Source organism: Podarcis gaigeae (assembly GCF_964106915.1).
Source record: "Podarcis gaigeae genome assembly, chromosome: 1".
NCBI classification, from domain to species: Eukaryota; Metazoa; Chordata; class Lepidosauria; order Squamata; family Lacertidae; genus Podarcis; species Podarcis gaigeae.
In genome coordinates this window covers 46918965-46934516 of record NC_139678.1, presented here as the reverse complement: position 1 = coordinate 46934516, position 15552 = coordinate 46918965, and the positions used below count along the sequence as shown (strand labels likewise).

The 15552-nt window shown below is 41.8% G+C and overlaps 1 protein-coding gene across 2 annotated transcripts; it reads right to left on the bottom strand.

The window, feature by feature from the left end:
• Positions 1-309: 309 nt before the first annotated feature.
• Positions 310-14980, bottom strand: MED6 (mediator complex subunit 6). 2 transcript variants are annotated; one of them, XM_083747950.1, is made up of 8 exons: positions 14832-14980; positions 9854-10013; positions 7288-7379; positions 3622-3704; positions 2880-2988; positions 2294-2409; positions 1483-1510; positions 310-1129 (listed from the first exon to the last, which is right to left on the bottom strand). In XM_083747950.1, the coding sequence occupies exons 1-8, from the start codon at positions 14851-14853 to the stop codon at positions 999-1001; spliced, it is 741 nt and encodes a 246-aa protein (XP_083604076.1). In that variant the 5' UTR covers positions 14854-14980; the 3' UTR covers positions 310-998. The 2 variants fall into 2 exon arrangements, with proteins under 2 accessions (XP_083604076.1, XP_083604077.1); XM_083747951.1 differs by having other exon boundaries at positions 14602-14862.
• Between the last annotated feature and the right edge of the window lie 572 nt (positions 14981-15552).

Here is a 15552-nt window from a genome sequence, read left to right as displayed (position 1 = left end):
AGCTCCAGGGACCACACATTTGCTCCATAAGACGCATAGACATTTCCCCTTACTTTTTAGGAGGAAAAAAGTGTGTCTTATGGAGCGAAAAATACAGTATCTGGGGCAATGCTAATTACATAAAAGGCTCAACTTCTTATATATTATTTAATGCCCTGACATTAACCATAATAAACAGGTCAAATTACAAAAGGCAAATACAATATGATAAGTTCATTATGTGGCCAAGATGTTAAGTGCAACTTATTCTCTCACCAACTTTAATTAGAGGATAATATGGGGTAGAGTCAGGAGTAAATACAATATACATATGTTCAAAAACCAGAGTACCTGAGTTTATTTCAACATTACACTGTACAGTTACGAAAAATTAACAAAGGTAAAACTTTATCGATATATAAAGCATTATGGACTCCAAAGCTTATAAAGAGAGTGATTGTTCCAATTATGTTATTTACTGAGATAGTTACCAAGAAAATTTTGAAATTTCAGCCTACATTTCACTTCCAATTATATGGATTCTGTAAAACAGTTTTGAAAATATTTTCATCTACTGCCAACGCCTTTCTTCAAAGCCCAAAGCATAACTTGCTCATTTCTTCACATAATCCTGCCACACATTTGTTATTCTGTAGTACATGTAAAAAAGAGTGGTAAAAGGAAGATAATGATCAAGGAATTAGCTAGTTTTGCATTTGTTTTTTCTTGATGGTCTTTCCTGAAGCATCTTTTTCCAAGGTCTAAGCTTATTAAAAGAGGACAGGTTTCTAGCCAAAGACATGACACTGGGGGTTAGGTACACTAGATGAAATACAGCCTTCAATATTAAAATAGGGAAAAGGCCAAACTATTTCTTCCTGTATGTAGCTATAGGTTTGCAGCTAACAGGTTTGTAAACAGTTCAAAAGAAAAGAGCCTTGAAATGTCAAAAGTCCACCACACAGTTGTCATTCCTTTCCTTGCTGTATTGCAGTCCAAGAGTATAATCTTCCCTTCTGTCATTGCAGTCTCATCCGTTTCTCTGGCGGTCCTTTGGTGCTGGTGCTCTGTTGGGTGATCTTAGCCGTGTCCTTCTCCTCTTGTTTTGTAGCTTCAGGGGTTGGCTCTGGCTCCTTCTTGATCTGATCCACTGGAAAAATAAAACCAAGAAAATCTAATTCTAACAACTTTATATATCTGATTCTTCTGTAAGATTGTTTTCCAATGCAAAACTGCCAGAATAAAGCAGTAGCTTGAATTGCTGCATTCAGATTTTCTATTCATACTGGAGTATCATAGTTTCCTGCACCCAGAATATTTATAAATAAAGTGGTGATTTTTTTAGGGTCCCAGCACAGGGGATCTCACTCTATCTTCCCCCACTCACTCTCTATAGTGAACATGACCTTAGATAGTGGGAATATTCTCATAAGCCTCAGCTCAAAAGAAAACTGCAATGTCTTTGGATTTGGTTCTGTTTAAAAACAATGACTGAATTCTCACCTGGAATGGGTTTTTCTCCAGACTTTTGCTGTGAAGAGGAAAAAGAAAAACAGTCACTAATAAAAAAATACATGCATCTGGCTTTGGCATGATCTTGCTATTGTCCTACTAAGAACTGCTGCCCTATATAAAAAGCCATTTAGTTGATTTTTTTAATTAAAAAAAATCAAGTACAGCATGTCAATTAGACAACTTCTGTCTATATATATGCTTGTTGACACTCTCAAATAATAGGTTTTTGAGGCAGAACTTAATCTTGCAGAAGCCAAATCTATAGCCTTGTGCAATGGCTTTCATTACACAAGAGATTTCCAAATTACATTTTTGCACAGGAAAATCAAGTTATATCACTTTTAATAATCACACTTTTAAAAATCAAGTAACATATGAAACCAGCTAACAAGATGCTCCCAGGTATAGGGCAGTATATAAAATCAATAAATAAATAGGGTGAAGATGCCAACCATAACAGATGCCAACCTTTTGGCTTGAATGACAGCTCTAACACCTACAGTACATAACCTTAATACATCCAATTGATGTACAGTGGTACCTCTGGTTACGAACTTAATTCGTTCCGGAGGTCCATTCTTAACCTGAAACAGTTCTTAACCTGAGGTACCAGTTTAACTAATGGGGCCTCCTGCTGCCGCCAGCGCACAATTTTTGTTCTCATCCTGAGGTAAAGTTCTTAACCCGAGGTACTACTTCCAGGTTAGCGGAGTCTGTAACCCGAAGTATTTGTAACCCAAGGTGTTTGTAACCCGAGGTACCACTGTATTATCAGTTAAAGTGTTAGCCCAACTAATACCTGCACAAACTTCGGGGGAAATTTTTGCCTCAGATCTAGGAGTAATGCATCTACACGTTGTCTCTGGAAAATGGAGCTTGGTTCTTCCTTTTTTTTGGCTTTGGGTTTGGCTTTATCTGAAAATAATTTAGAGATTGTAATGAAGCATCCCATCAGAACATAAACTTTTAACTTTCTTTTATCTGTCCATTCTTCATTTACAAAATAAAGCTTCTTGCCTTCCTTAGTTTGTTAGTTTTGCAGCAGAAGTTAACATTTAATTTTCTACAACTTTCCAGAAAGGTTTCTCCCTTCTGCTTACTTTATATCTTCCCTAAGCTCCTTCAATTGATTTGGCATCCCTGCAGAATTAAATTAATGTAAGCTTTCACTTCCACCAACAGTGCCCCATCCTACATGCCCAGACACCTAAAATGACACTGTGTTGACACCATTACTTTTCTGGAATGTTTTAACTCTTTCCAACTCCTGTGGTACATTCATTCATTTATAAACCAGCAGAACAGACAGGCATTTCAGAGAAGTCAACACACCAAGCCCAAGCCCACAATTTCTATCAAAGGAGAAAGAGCATGTAGAATGCTACCTCGTTCCTCTTGATCTTTGAAATGCCACCAATAGCCTTTCGAAGGGTGATAGCGGCAGTAGGACATGGCTTCTTCAAAAGCTGACTGGATTCCATGTACTGCACTGAGCTTGAAAAAAATAAGTTTGTAACAAGATACATGATTTCCCACATTGTGCTATATTTTAGCCAGCCAACTCACAAAATAAATGCCATTAGACATAGGTAGTCCAGTACTCTGAGTTTGGGGTGGAATCTCCCTGTACCTTCATGCACAGAGGCTGGAAGATTGGGAGGGGGATTGAATAATACCATTGAGCCAGATCTTTCACTTAGGAGGTAGGAACACATGGAGTAAATGCAAGGTAGTCTGCACATGCTCAGAAGTAATTTCTCTACTACATATACATCTTCAGGGATCAAATATCTCCATCTTCTGAAGTTAGGTAGTTGGTAACCATTGAGGGGATCTTCTGAGATGTGGTACCCCACTTTGGGAACATTCCCTCTAAGGGAGGGGGAACCTATTCTGATACAGGGCATATTCAACCTTAAACTTAAGAACAAGACACCATTCAAAAGTCAACAGTCCAGAACAACGGTAAATCTTCTTACTTCCTACAACACATACATTTTTCACAAAAGGTGGAGATCCTTTTTTCACACATTTTGCCCCCAAACCTGAGGACAAACAAGGGGGAAAAAACCCAAAGCACTTGCATTGCTAATACCTTCATTATAAGAATACAGGACAGAGACTTACCACTCTGGAGTTTACAACTGACCCCAAGTCAGGGGCCTGATAAATCACTCCAGCAATAATATAATAATCAGCCAGTGGGGTAACTATAAAAGAAAAGCACAACATTAGTCCAGCTACCAAAACACTACATGAACAGCTGTCATTGCAAGTGTATTTGGTACATCAGTCATGGGACATTCAAGCCTACTATCCAAAATCAAGCAGAGTGCCTAATTTCTCTCATATGTGGATCACACACACATGGCCCAGTAGGGCTCAGTTTGTGGGGGCTCAGTCTTCCACTTTTTTTACTTTTGAAGCAAGTATTGGGGAGAAAAACTCAATGGTAATAATAATAATAATAATAATAATAATAATAATAATAATAATAAATTTTATTTATATCCCGCCCTCCCCAGCCGAAGCCGGGCTCAGGGCAGCTAACAACACTAAAACAGTACAACATTATAAAACATTATAAAAATGAATTAAAATCAAAATTAATGGCAACCATAAACTAAAGTCTTGTAAAGATTGCCAAAGGAGGGAGTCAGGCTGCGCCCTGACCAAAGGCCAGGTGGAACAGCTCTGTCTTGCAGGCCCTGCGGAAAGATGTCAAGTCCTGCAGGGCCCTTGTCTCTTGTGACAGAGCGTTCCACCAGGTTGGAGCCGCAGCCGAAAAAGCCCTGGCTCTAGTTGAGGCCAGCCTAACCTCTCTGTGGCTTGGGACCTTCAAGGTGTTTTTATTTGAAGACCGTAAGTTCCTCTGTGGGGCATACCAGGAGAGGCGGTCCCGTAGGTACGAGGGCCCTAGGCCGTATAGGGCTTTGAAGGTTAAAACCAGCACCTTAAACCTGATCCTGTACTCCACCGGGAGCCAGTGCAGCTTATATAGCACCGGATGAATGTGATCTCTAAGCGAAGACCCCGTAAGGAGTCTCGCTGCGGCATTCTGCACCCGCTGGAGTTTCTGGGTCAGTCTCAAGGGCAGCCCCACGTAGAGTGAGTTACAATAATCCAGTCTGGAGGTGACCGTCGCATGGATCACAGTGGCTAGGTCAGGGCGAGAGAGGTAAGGAGCCAACTGCTTAGCTTGGCGGAGATGAAAAAATGCCGCCTTTGTTATAGCTGCAATCTGCGCCTCCATGGAGAGGGAGGTATCGAGCAAATCTCAACCCATGATTAAAACATGAAGAAAGCCGGGGACGGGGACGGGACGGGATTGAATGCCTTTCTCCTTGTGCTTTATTGCCAGCCTAACACTTGAGCAAAATAACATGGGAAAGAAAACATTTTGAGACTGTACAGTAATACCTCCATGAATGTCCGCCTCGTCTAGCATCCATTCTGGCAAACGTCCACGGCAAACCCGGAATTACCGGAATGGGTTACTTCTGGGTTTGCAGCTTGCGCATGGGCAGAAGCGCTAAATCGCACTTTGCGCATGCACAGAAGTGCAAACTGCTCTGTGCACGTGCACAGGCACGGCGCTTTGCCCTGCGTCTTTTTGGCTAATGGCAGAGCCTCCGGAATGGATCCTGGTTGCAAAACAAGGTACGACTGTACAGGCAAGCCTCAACCTGAGCTGTATATCAAGAACAAGGGAGAGGAGTATTCCTCCCTGTGTTTAGTGTGTGTGTCCCTCCCATTTTTTAAAAGGGAAAACATCCACCTACGGTAGCCCCCTGCTATGCTTTCATCACATACCCGTCCATGTTAATATTGTCTCCAAGATCTCCTACATGGTGAAGATACATGGTGTCTTTTCATGCCTTTACCTTTTTATTAAAATACCTTTTTATTTTCCCTAGACCTTTAAAAAAATCTACTTTTTTTAGTCTGCTCTTGGCAATATTGCCATGCTGCATTTTGCTTTTGTTCTTTTATCCTTGTTACTTATGGGTATTTTTATTATTTCTTTTATTATGCGATTGCACTATCCCCTGTCCTAAGAGAATTTTTAAACAGAAGGTACAAGCTGTAAAACTATAGAAAAAAATGAAAAAAATGAAATGACTGCTTAATGGTTTCAAACATTATGTTTCTACAGGACTGCTTTGTGTGCATGTGGTCCTTATTGTAAGTTCTTTTTTTAAAATCCTGTTACTTTTCTTACATTTTTCTGAACACCTGGGGAGTCTTTAAATGACACATGCAAATGTTCACTAGGAAAAGGAAAAGAAACCTGCATCTGTATCTTATCCCTGCAGACTACAGACCTTCAGGTTTGTTTATATATGAGAGTGTGCACTTGTAAAATGAATTTTAATGTTTATATCTGGCTTTTACTTTCACTCAGTCACAGTATATGAGATGGGAAATTGCTGCTGTACTGCTCTCCAGGCTGCACTTGTTTACTGCAGGCTGCACTTGGCTGAAATGCATTTGCCATTTTACTGCCCATTCGCTCAGCTTGGAGAGGTCCTTTTGGAGCTCTCTGAATTCCCTTTTTGTTTTAATGACCTTAAGCTGTTTTGTACCATCAGCAACCTGGCCTCCTCACTGCTCACCCTAACTCTGGGTCATTCATAAACAACTTAAGAAGTTTAGATTCCAATACTGATCCTTGGGGGACTTTACTTTCTAGATGTCTTCATTCAGAGAACTGTCCATTCTTCTCTGCTTCCTGCACCTTAACCAATTCCTGATCCACAAGAAGTCCTTTCCTCTTATTCCATGGGAGCTAAGCTTACTCAGGAGTCTTGGGTGAGGTATCTTGTTAAAACTTTTTGAAAGTCCAAATGCACTGTGTCAACTGGATCACATCTATCTATATGCTTGCTGACACGCTCAAAGAATTCTAATGCATTAGTGAAACAGAACTTACTCTTCCAAAAAATTATTAATGATATTTTACATTCAGAAGTTGTTCTGTTTGTTGTCACATCACCTGGTTTTTATTTATAATTATATATTGAGTTATATACTGCAGCTTTTGTTTTTAAGATTGACTATGCAGTGGCTTATTGCTCAGTGGGGAGGAATTACTCCTCTTTACATACAGAGATTATACAAGACAAGCAATACATAGTTATAACAAGTCATCAACACTGCTAAAAACAAAGGACTGCAAATAGGCATGTTTTTACCAGCACTATTTGCCTTTTGCCACAAGGGGGCATTCTTTTACTATTTCAAAAAGGAAATTAGACCATAAAGCAAAATCCAGGAAGAAAATGTAACCGCAACATGAATTGTGGGAGCTAACATTTCTACCTATGCTTCTGTGAACAGGAAAACAAAAGCAGGTGGAGCATTCGGAAGTATGCATAGGCTATGATCCTTTCCTGTGTGGGCACAGCACTAAACACAGGATTCTCATTTCTGTCCATCCCCCTGCCCCCCCAAAAAGCCACAAGCTGATATGAGGAATTGGAGGTGGAATATGCACCTTCTGTATGCCCAGATTCCTCCCCGTTTGCTCAAGATATGAGAGCTTCACTTGATCAAGCAGAACAGAAAGCCTGGATGGGGATATGCAGAGACCTCTTGTTCTTCAAAAAACAACAAATCACTTCCTGTATGTGCACTGAGGGGAGGTTGGAGAACATAGATTTGCTTAGCCCTGTGAAGATTCCTCTGTATGTGAGCACTGCATCTGCACAGGGAAGCAACGTACCCATCCTTTTTTCTTTTTTGTTATTTGTTTCCATCTTGTCCTCCACAAAATACTGTGCAAATCCTTACCATGCGTCGGACTCTGTCTTTGCTGCTTACGAATAATGAAGAGAATTGGCTCTTGTGCATGTAAAAGGATATATTCCACTCCAACCATTTGACTGAAAGAATAAAGACAAGACTGAACAAGGAGATAAGACTACTATTTATTGTAGAGGCTAAAGAAGCCAACTGAAAGTACAAGTCTCCCGCTGACTGATCACACCTATAGAATCATAGTATTACAGAATTAGGAGACCCAAAGGGTCATCTAGTGCGCTCTTCCAAGTGTGCCCCTCTTGGACCAAATCATGTAATAACTTGTCCTAGATCCTAGTCATTTTCTGACAGTCACCTGATGGATCTATTTCCTCTAAATCTATCGGGTTTCATACTGCTGTCCTTAATAAATTTGTCACCAGCTGGACTCCCACCAAATTCACCGATAGCTTAACATCACCATAGGTAAAGGAACCCCTGACCGTTAGGTCCGGTCGCGGATGACTGGGGTTGCGGCGCTCATCTCGCTTTACTGGCCGAGGGAGCCAGCGTACAGGTTTCGGGTCATGTGGCCACCATGACTAAGCCGCTTCTGGTGAACCAGAGCAGCGCACGGAAACGCCATTTACCTTCCCGCCGGAGCGGTACCTATTTATCTACTTGCACTTCGTGCTTCAGAACTGCTAGGTTGGCAGGAACAGGGACCGAGCAACAGGAGCTCACCCCGTCGCGGGGATTCAAACCGCCGATCTTCTGATCTGCAAGCCCTAGGCTCTGTGGTTTAACCCACAGCACCATAGGATGATTTAAAATCAAGTGTTCATATTTGGATTTGATTAGTGTGGTTATTGGATTCTGAATCTCTGCAGGTTTGGAAGTGCAACACTATAAAGGATCGCAGCCACAAATTGTACTAACAAGGACTTCATTAGGAAATTTCAGAATATTCAAAAATAAAAGAGTTATCTTATTATACAGCATTTTCAGAGCAAATAAAAGACAAAGGAGATTTCAAGGTAACTGCTTACTAATGAGACCACTTAAATTACTCTCTAGGCTCTTTTTCCAATGTAAAAAAAGAAACAGTGCTTGCTTCCTTGGGCTCATTAGTATGTCTTTCCCAATAAATATATTTGTTCATTGTTTATTTTGAATATACTTAATAAAGCTATCCTTTAACAGCAATAGAAAAAATTATCTGAAACAGTTATGATGTTGTTCATCTTGAAATGAATTTTAATTTAACATTAATTAAAGCAATCTTTCATAGCTCCAACTTTAGTTGATGTTAAAATATGCAGACAACTGTGTTGCATAGCATTCTATAATCAACAGGAAGGTTGTCTCAAATGCATGGAACAAAATAGATTACAAATGTAAATGCTTTAATCACTTTTGACACACAGTATATTAGTCATTCAACATCTACCATTTCAAAACAGAATAAGAAACTTTCAGTAGACCACCAGTTAACAGGCATTTCTCTAATCTTACATAAGCCAGAATCATTGAACCCATATTTCATCCATAGCATAAGACAAATTGGGTGATTGTCTTCTGCTTATAGAAAAGGGCAGGGCAAGCAGTTTAAGTGAATCAGCTGTCAAGGAAAAATAGGGACAAAGAGAGGGGGGAAGTTCTACCATCTCTGGCTTTAGTACAGTGGAGCCTCGCAAGACGAAATTAATCCGTTCCATGATTCTCTTCGTCTAGCGGTTTTTTCGTCTTGCGAAGCAAGCCCATTGACAGCTTAGCGGATTAGCGCTATTAGCGGTCTAGCGGCTTTTAGCGATCAGCTGAGAAGCGGCTTATCAGCGGAACAGCTGATAAGCAGCTTAGCGCTTAGGGAAAGGGCAGAAAAAAGCGAGAAAAGAACGCGGGAACTCGCAAGATTTTTTCGTCTTGCGAAGCAACCCCATAGAGAAATTCGTTTAGCGAAGCGCCTCCAAAAACGGAAAACCCTTTCGTCTAGCGGGTTTTTCGTCTTGCGAGGCGTTCGTCTTGCGGGGCACCACTGTACTCAATTGCTGGTAGTGTTTACTTTTCACAGGTGACAACTACCATTCTAAACCTTGTTTTATAACCGCAGGAGGAAACTTTTAGTCTCAACAGCCCAGACCCTCCTCTTTCCCCACTCCAGCGGGCCAGTTGTGAAAGGTGGGCTGGACTATCCTTCTGTCAATCATGTGGTGTCATAATTACATCAGGTGACTGGTGGGCGTTTAAGTCCCTTGCATAATGCTTCCAAAGCACGTGACAACCAGGTGGCTGTCGGGCACTTGGAAAGAGCTGCAGTAGGAGCTTTGCCATCATTTCTCACACTCCAAGCAAAGAGCTAGCAAAATGCTTCACACAGCAGTTTCCAATCACGCATCAGCCAGTTGGTTGTCAGGAAACTGGAAACTGCTTGAGAACAGGGCTTGCAGGCAATGCCAACTAACATATATATGAAGAGAGCTGTAGCACTTGGCCATGGTGTCCCTGAAACAAATAGGACCAAATAGGGAGACCTGCTAGGATGAATCAGGTCTGTAGGCTGAACATTCCCTATTCCTGTTTTATAGGATTACTTTACCAATGTCTAGCAGTAACTTACTTTAGGTGATCCAGCGATAGTCTTTGCATTTTGACCATTTCATTGTTGCACGTTCGATCATAGAATGGGTTGCTACGCTCTGAGAAATAATCCAACACACTTCCACTGTTTAATATTGGAATCCAAGCACTATCAACCCAGGAAATTCCCAAGAGGTTATCTGGAGGAGAAAGAGAAATGAATGGTTAGCACAAGTATAGTTACAACAGTGATAGTCTTCATCAGTGTGAGAGATTGTCTCTCACTGGTCAGCTACTGCCCACCTTAAGCTGAGCAGCCCTGGTCAATAAAATGCTGGTCCACCACTATCCACCTGCTTCAATGGGTGCTTGGAGCTCAGAGTATGGCAGGATCCCCAAGGACCTGTTCTATGGGGAACTGGTTTCAAGCACCAGGAAGTTGGCAGACTTTCTCTAAAGGGTAGTCAATCTCTCAACTTTGTACAAAACTTTTGTTGTTGCTGTTGTTTGTTGAATTTGTATACCACCCTATACCTGGAGGTCTCAAGAAGGGACGAAGCACACAAGTTTTAAAGGTGAAACAGTTGTTTTTAAAATGTAATGTAGAAAGTAAGGTTTGAGGAAGCACTAAATTAATATGCAGAACATGTCCTCTGTGCTGGCTTTGATATGGGGTTTGCAGCAAGGCAAGTGTAGCAATACTTCTCAATGCTTAAGAAAGTGGATGAAGAAAGTTTGGAGCCAAAGCACAACCATTTTAAACCACAGTGGGAATCACAGAAGTTCCATGTGACTTCCAATCAGTGTTAGAAACTGAGATATGAAAGCTAGGCGCTAAATGGCACCTTAAACCTACGTTATAGGCCCAACAATGGAATATCTAGACACATATTTTATAACTGGAATACAAAGCTGAAAATGAATGAACTGAAGCTAAAATCTTATATTCGTTTTTCACATGGTCTAGTCCTCATCTGAAAGCTGCAAAAAACAAAACCATGCTTCCCCTGCCTGCCCTCCTAATATTCTTAAGAGGGTCTCTTCTCCAGTCTTCAGAGAGTAGCCTACAAGTGGGGAAGCAGAAAAAGGTCCTCCTTTCCTTCCACTGTGCAGTTTTAATCTGAAATATTAGGTGCAGTACTGCACCCAGAAACTGCTTGCTCTAATGAAATTCTTTTTCGCAAAAAGCACCTAGAACAATCGGAGTTTCCAACACAGCATATCCACAGAGTATCCATAGTGCAAGATAAAAAGGTATGCAGAAGTGTCAGAAATGATGCAGGAACATACAGTAATATGTTTCCACCAATACTACTTGTAAACCCAGGACTTCCACTGCAACTATTCTAAGGTGCATGTCTGACTGGAGAGGAAGTGTGAGTGAACACAGATTGATTGCACAGTCACAAAAACAAATTGGTTGCAAGAGAGCTCCTGAGATGAGATGAGCACAGATTGATTGCACAGTCACCAAATAAGCCCAAATATCACCTCCGTGTTGCGTGGGTGCTCAGGACTCAACAGTTGTCAGCTAGGCCTCAGGATCTTGCACTCAGCCGAAGCCGTGTGGCATGTTCGACTTCTGAGGTGTGTTTGAAAACGGAAGAATTTACTTCCAGGTGTACAGCGTTCGTAAACCGAAATGTTCATCAACGGAGACGTTCAAAAACCGAAGTACCACTTTACATTTTTTCAGCAATCTTATAGAAAGCGTATCTAGATGCTTAGGAAACCATGATTAATGCAGCATAAATAGGGCTATGAATAATACATATGCTGCATCAACAATGTGCTGCTCAAACTCTTGCATAAAGCAGAGGCAAGCAAAGAGATGGTCTTATTATTATGTAAATGTGCCTTACTCCATTCTACTGCTATAGAGAAAGGTTTCTCTCAATGCAGCAATTTACCTTCTTTCATAAAAGCAGATTAAAATGTGGGAATTAATGAAACCACAGATGCCAATACCTATCCTCAATATTTTTTTTAGTCTATCTGTTCACTGTGGGCTTCTACCCATACAGTGGTACCTGGGGGTTAAGTACTTTATTCGTTCTGGAGGTATGTACTTAACCTGAAACTGTTCTTAACCTGAAGCACCACTTTAGCAAATCCTGCTGCTGCTGCGCCGCTGGAGCACTATTTCTGTTCTCATCCTGAAGCAAAGTTCTTAGCCTGAAGCACTATTTCTGGGTTAGCAGAGTCTGTAACCTGAAGCGTATGTAACCTGAAGCGTATGTAACCCGAGGTACCACTGTAGTACAAACTAAAATACAGGAACACTTCAAAAAGTCACTCCTTTATCTTCAAGTGCAATACAAGACGAGGGAAAGCATTCCCACATTAGGGAATATCAGTGGAAACAATGGAACCTTTCCTGTGAAATTAATTAATAAAGTAGGAATCTGCCTGCAGTGGAAAATCTCCATGGCACGAAGCCACTGCCATATGCTGATTTCGCAGGCGTAGAGGTTCAGCAACATATTAGCATGACACCTGCAAAAATCAGTGTCAAACAGAATGACTTGAAAAGACTAGCTTTGACTGCTATTTCTAAATACTTCTTAAAGTAACTACAGTGGTACCTCTGGTTGCCAACGGGATCCATTTCGGAGGCCCGTTCACAACCTGAAAAGAATGCAACCCGCGTCTGCACACATGCGGGTCATGATTCACCGCTTCTGCGCATGATGTCATTTTGCGTATCTGCGCATGCGCGAGCGCCGAAACCTGGAAGTAACCCTTTCCAGTACTTCCGGGTCGCTGCAGGATGCAACCTGTAAACGCTCAACCTGAAGCAAACGTAACATGAGGTATGACTGTACAGTCATACCTCGGGTTGAAGTAGCTTTGGGATGAATATTTTCGGGTTGCGCTCCGTGGCGACCCGGAAGTAACGGAATTTCGTCGCTCGCGTATGTGCAGACGCTCAAAATGACGTCACGCTCGTGCATGGAGGCGGCAAAAACGCGAGCCGCACACGCGCAGTCGCGTCTTACATTTACTTCAGGGTGTGAACGGGGCTCCGGAACGGATCCCATTCATATCCAGAGGTACCACTGTATAGCCAACTCAAAATGACTAAGAAATCCTAATCAATACAATCGTACCTTGGATCCTGAACGCCTTGCAAGTTGAACGTTTTGGCTCCCAAACGCCGCAAATCCAGAAGTGAGTCTTCTGGTTTGCAAATGTTATTTGGAACCCAAATGTCTGCCATGGCTTCCAACTGGATGCAGGAGCTTCCTGCAGCCAATCAGAAGCCGCACCTTGGTTTTCAGACATTTTGGAAGTTGAACAGACTTCTGGAACAGATTCTGTTTGACTTCCAAGGTACAAATGTAATCATTCTCTTCTTCTTTGAGGTGTCAGAAATTCAGTTTTAATCATTTCAAAAATAAACATTAAGCTTAATGCCTCAAAGTTGTCTGCACTTCAGGTTATTCTTATAACAAAAAATGATGCAAAATGGGAACATGCCATCCCACCCCTTTGGTGTCCCACCCAGTGTTAGAAAATCAGATATATAAGCTAATCACCAAATGGTACCTTAAACCCGAGTTGCGACTGCCACAATGGTATGTCTAGGTGCCATCCCCCGCCCCCCGTGGAGATGATGATGATGATTCATTTCATTTCTATACAGCTTTATATTTTTTAAAAAAATCTCAAAGTAGTTTACAACACACTAAAACACTTTTTAAAAATCCAGAGCAAAAACAAATTCAAGCTTCAAGGAAAGTATTTCAGATCCTTCTCTAAGTGAAATTTTGCTTTCCCCATATTTATTTGCCTACTTAATTTATATACCTGCCCCAAAGCAGAAGCACTCTAGGAAGCCAGTATGGTGTTGTGGTTAGAGTGTTAGACTAGGATCTGGGAGATCAGGGTTCAAAGCCCGACTCAGTCATGAAGCTCACTGGGTGACCTTGGGCCAGTCACAGCCTCTTAACCTACCTCACAGGGTTGTTGTAGGTATTAACTGAGGAGCAGGGGAAACCATGTATTCCTTGGCGGGGGGGAGGTGGGATATAAATGTAATAAATAAGCTCTTTTGATTACCTGCGTAAGAAAGGGGAGGCAGTCAAATGGAGATGTCAGTTGCCAACTTGGCATCCAGATATCTCCACATGGTCGTAATTGGACCCGCACTAGTCGCAAATGGATATTAATACTAACAATAAATCTCATTGGGGGGGAATGGTACCTAGACACTCTGTTGCGGCAACCATAACCTAGGTTTAAGGTGCTATTCGGCAATTAACTTATATATCTGAGTTTATAACACTACAGGCAACATGCCACTCTAGGTAGAATCTCAAGGATATATATAGTCCTCATGTAATGAAATAAAACTGAGAAGAGTACAAACCCAGAAATCCTTTCTGATTCAGTTTCAGTCTTTTTTCGAAGTCATCTGAACCTGGTGACTATTGCCACAGTGTGGAGTAGTGAACACGTTATTCGCTATGAAAGACCTGTTTCTTTTGAATTTGTCCTGAACCTGCTGGCAATTTCATTAGGTGATCCCGAGTTGTAATGTTATTAGCGCCGCGCCTTTTCCCTTCCCTTCCCTTCCCTTGTTTTGTCTACTCTCTCGACAACAGAATAATGTTTATAATTTCAAAAGCCCCAAAGCCACTAATATCGCTTCTAACCTCAGCCGCAGAACGGCGCAATGTTACAATGTCTTTGGGCGCAGGACTTATTGGGAGTATTATTTAAAAAAAACGACAACGACACTTGATTCCACTGAGTCTTTAAAAATAAATAAATAACTGGAATTACTTTTATTCTGCGACTCCCACAAAGGTTTCGTCCACCCCCTCCTTTCCAGTCCTATGGAGACGACAGACGCCTGTCGACCCTACTTTCTGCATCTGCCTCAGGCGCCCTGGCGGACATGGATGGCAAAATGGAGGCACACGGGGCGGGAAGGGAGCCGGGAGTCAGTGGCCTGTCCTTAAACAAGGTGCCTAAGCAGATACAGTAAAGCAAAAGAATCCAGTCTCCATTACCTCGTATGTCCACCGCCGCCATGGTTTCAGCGCTGCGCGTCGCATCCGCCCCGGCGCAATTCTATGACCTCACCGCACCATAGAGAGAAGTTGCCTAGGATGCCGAGCCTCGGAGATGAGGAGAAGCGAATGGCTAGAGCGGCGACGAGAGAGCCGAGTGGGAAGTATGCGTAGTTGTTCCTTCAGCGACTGGAGGACTAAGGCGGTTGTGTTTTGGGGTTCCAGAAGGATTGCGCACCCCTGATGAGCGCTAAAAAGCAAAGGGGTTGAAATATAAATTTAGGAGTGAAAAGTAAAGGGTGTCTTTTTAAGGATTTACATTAAAAAAGTTTAAGGATGCGATTCTAGCTCCACACACGGGAATAAGTCCCATTGGATATCAATAGGATTTACCTCTTGAGTCGACGTGGTTAGGATTGCGCTGAAAAGTAAATCACACACACCAGCGCTTCAAATGCAACACATATGAAGTATATAATTGCATAGTTGGTTGCAAATCTAACCCGCCAAAAAAGAAAAGGCCAACGTGTATGCTTTCAACAGCACATTTACACTACAGAAACCAGGTTTTGGGGGATGGAAATAAGGACCAGGGAGTGGTGGCGTTTCTCATGTCTGCTAAATTTCAAATATGGTACTGTTGAAGTAAAAAAAAAAGCAGAAACTCATGAACAACAAAAATTGGCAACCTTAATTACAGAGGTGGATTGAGGGGAGCATG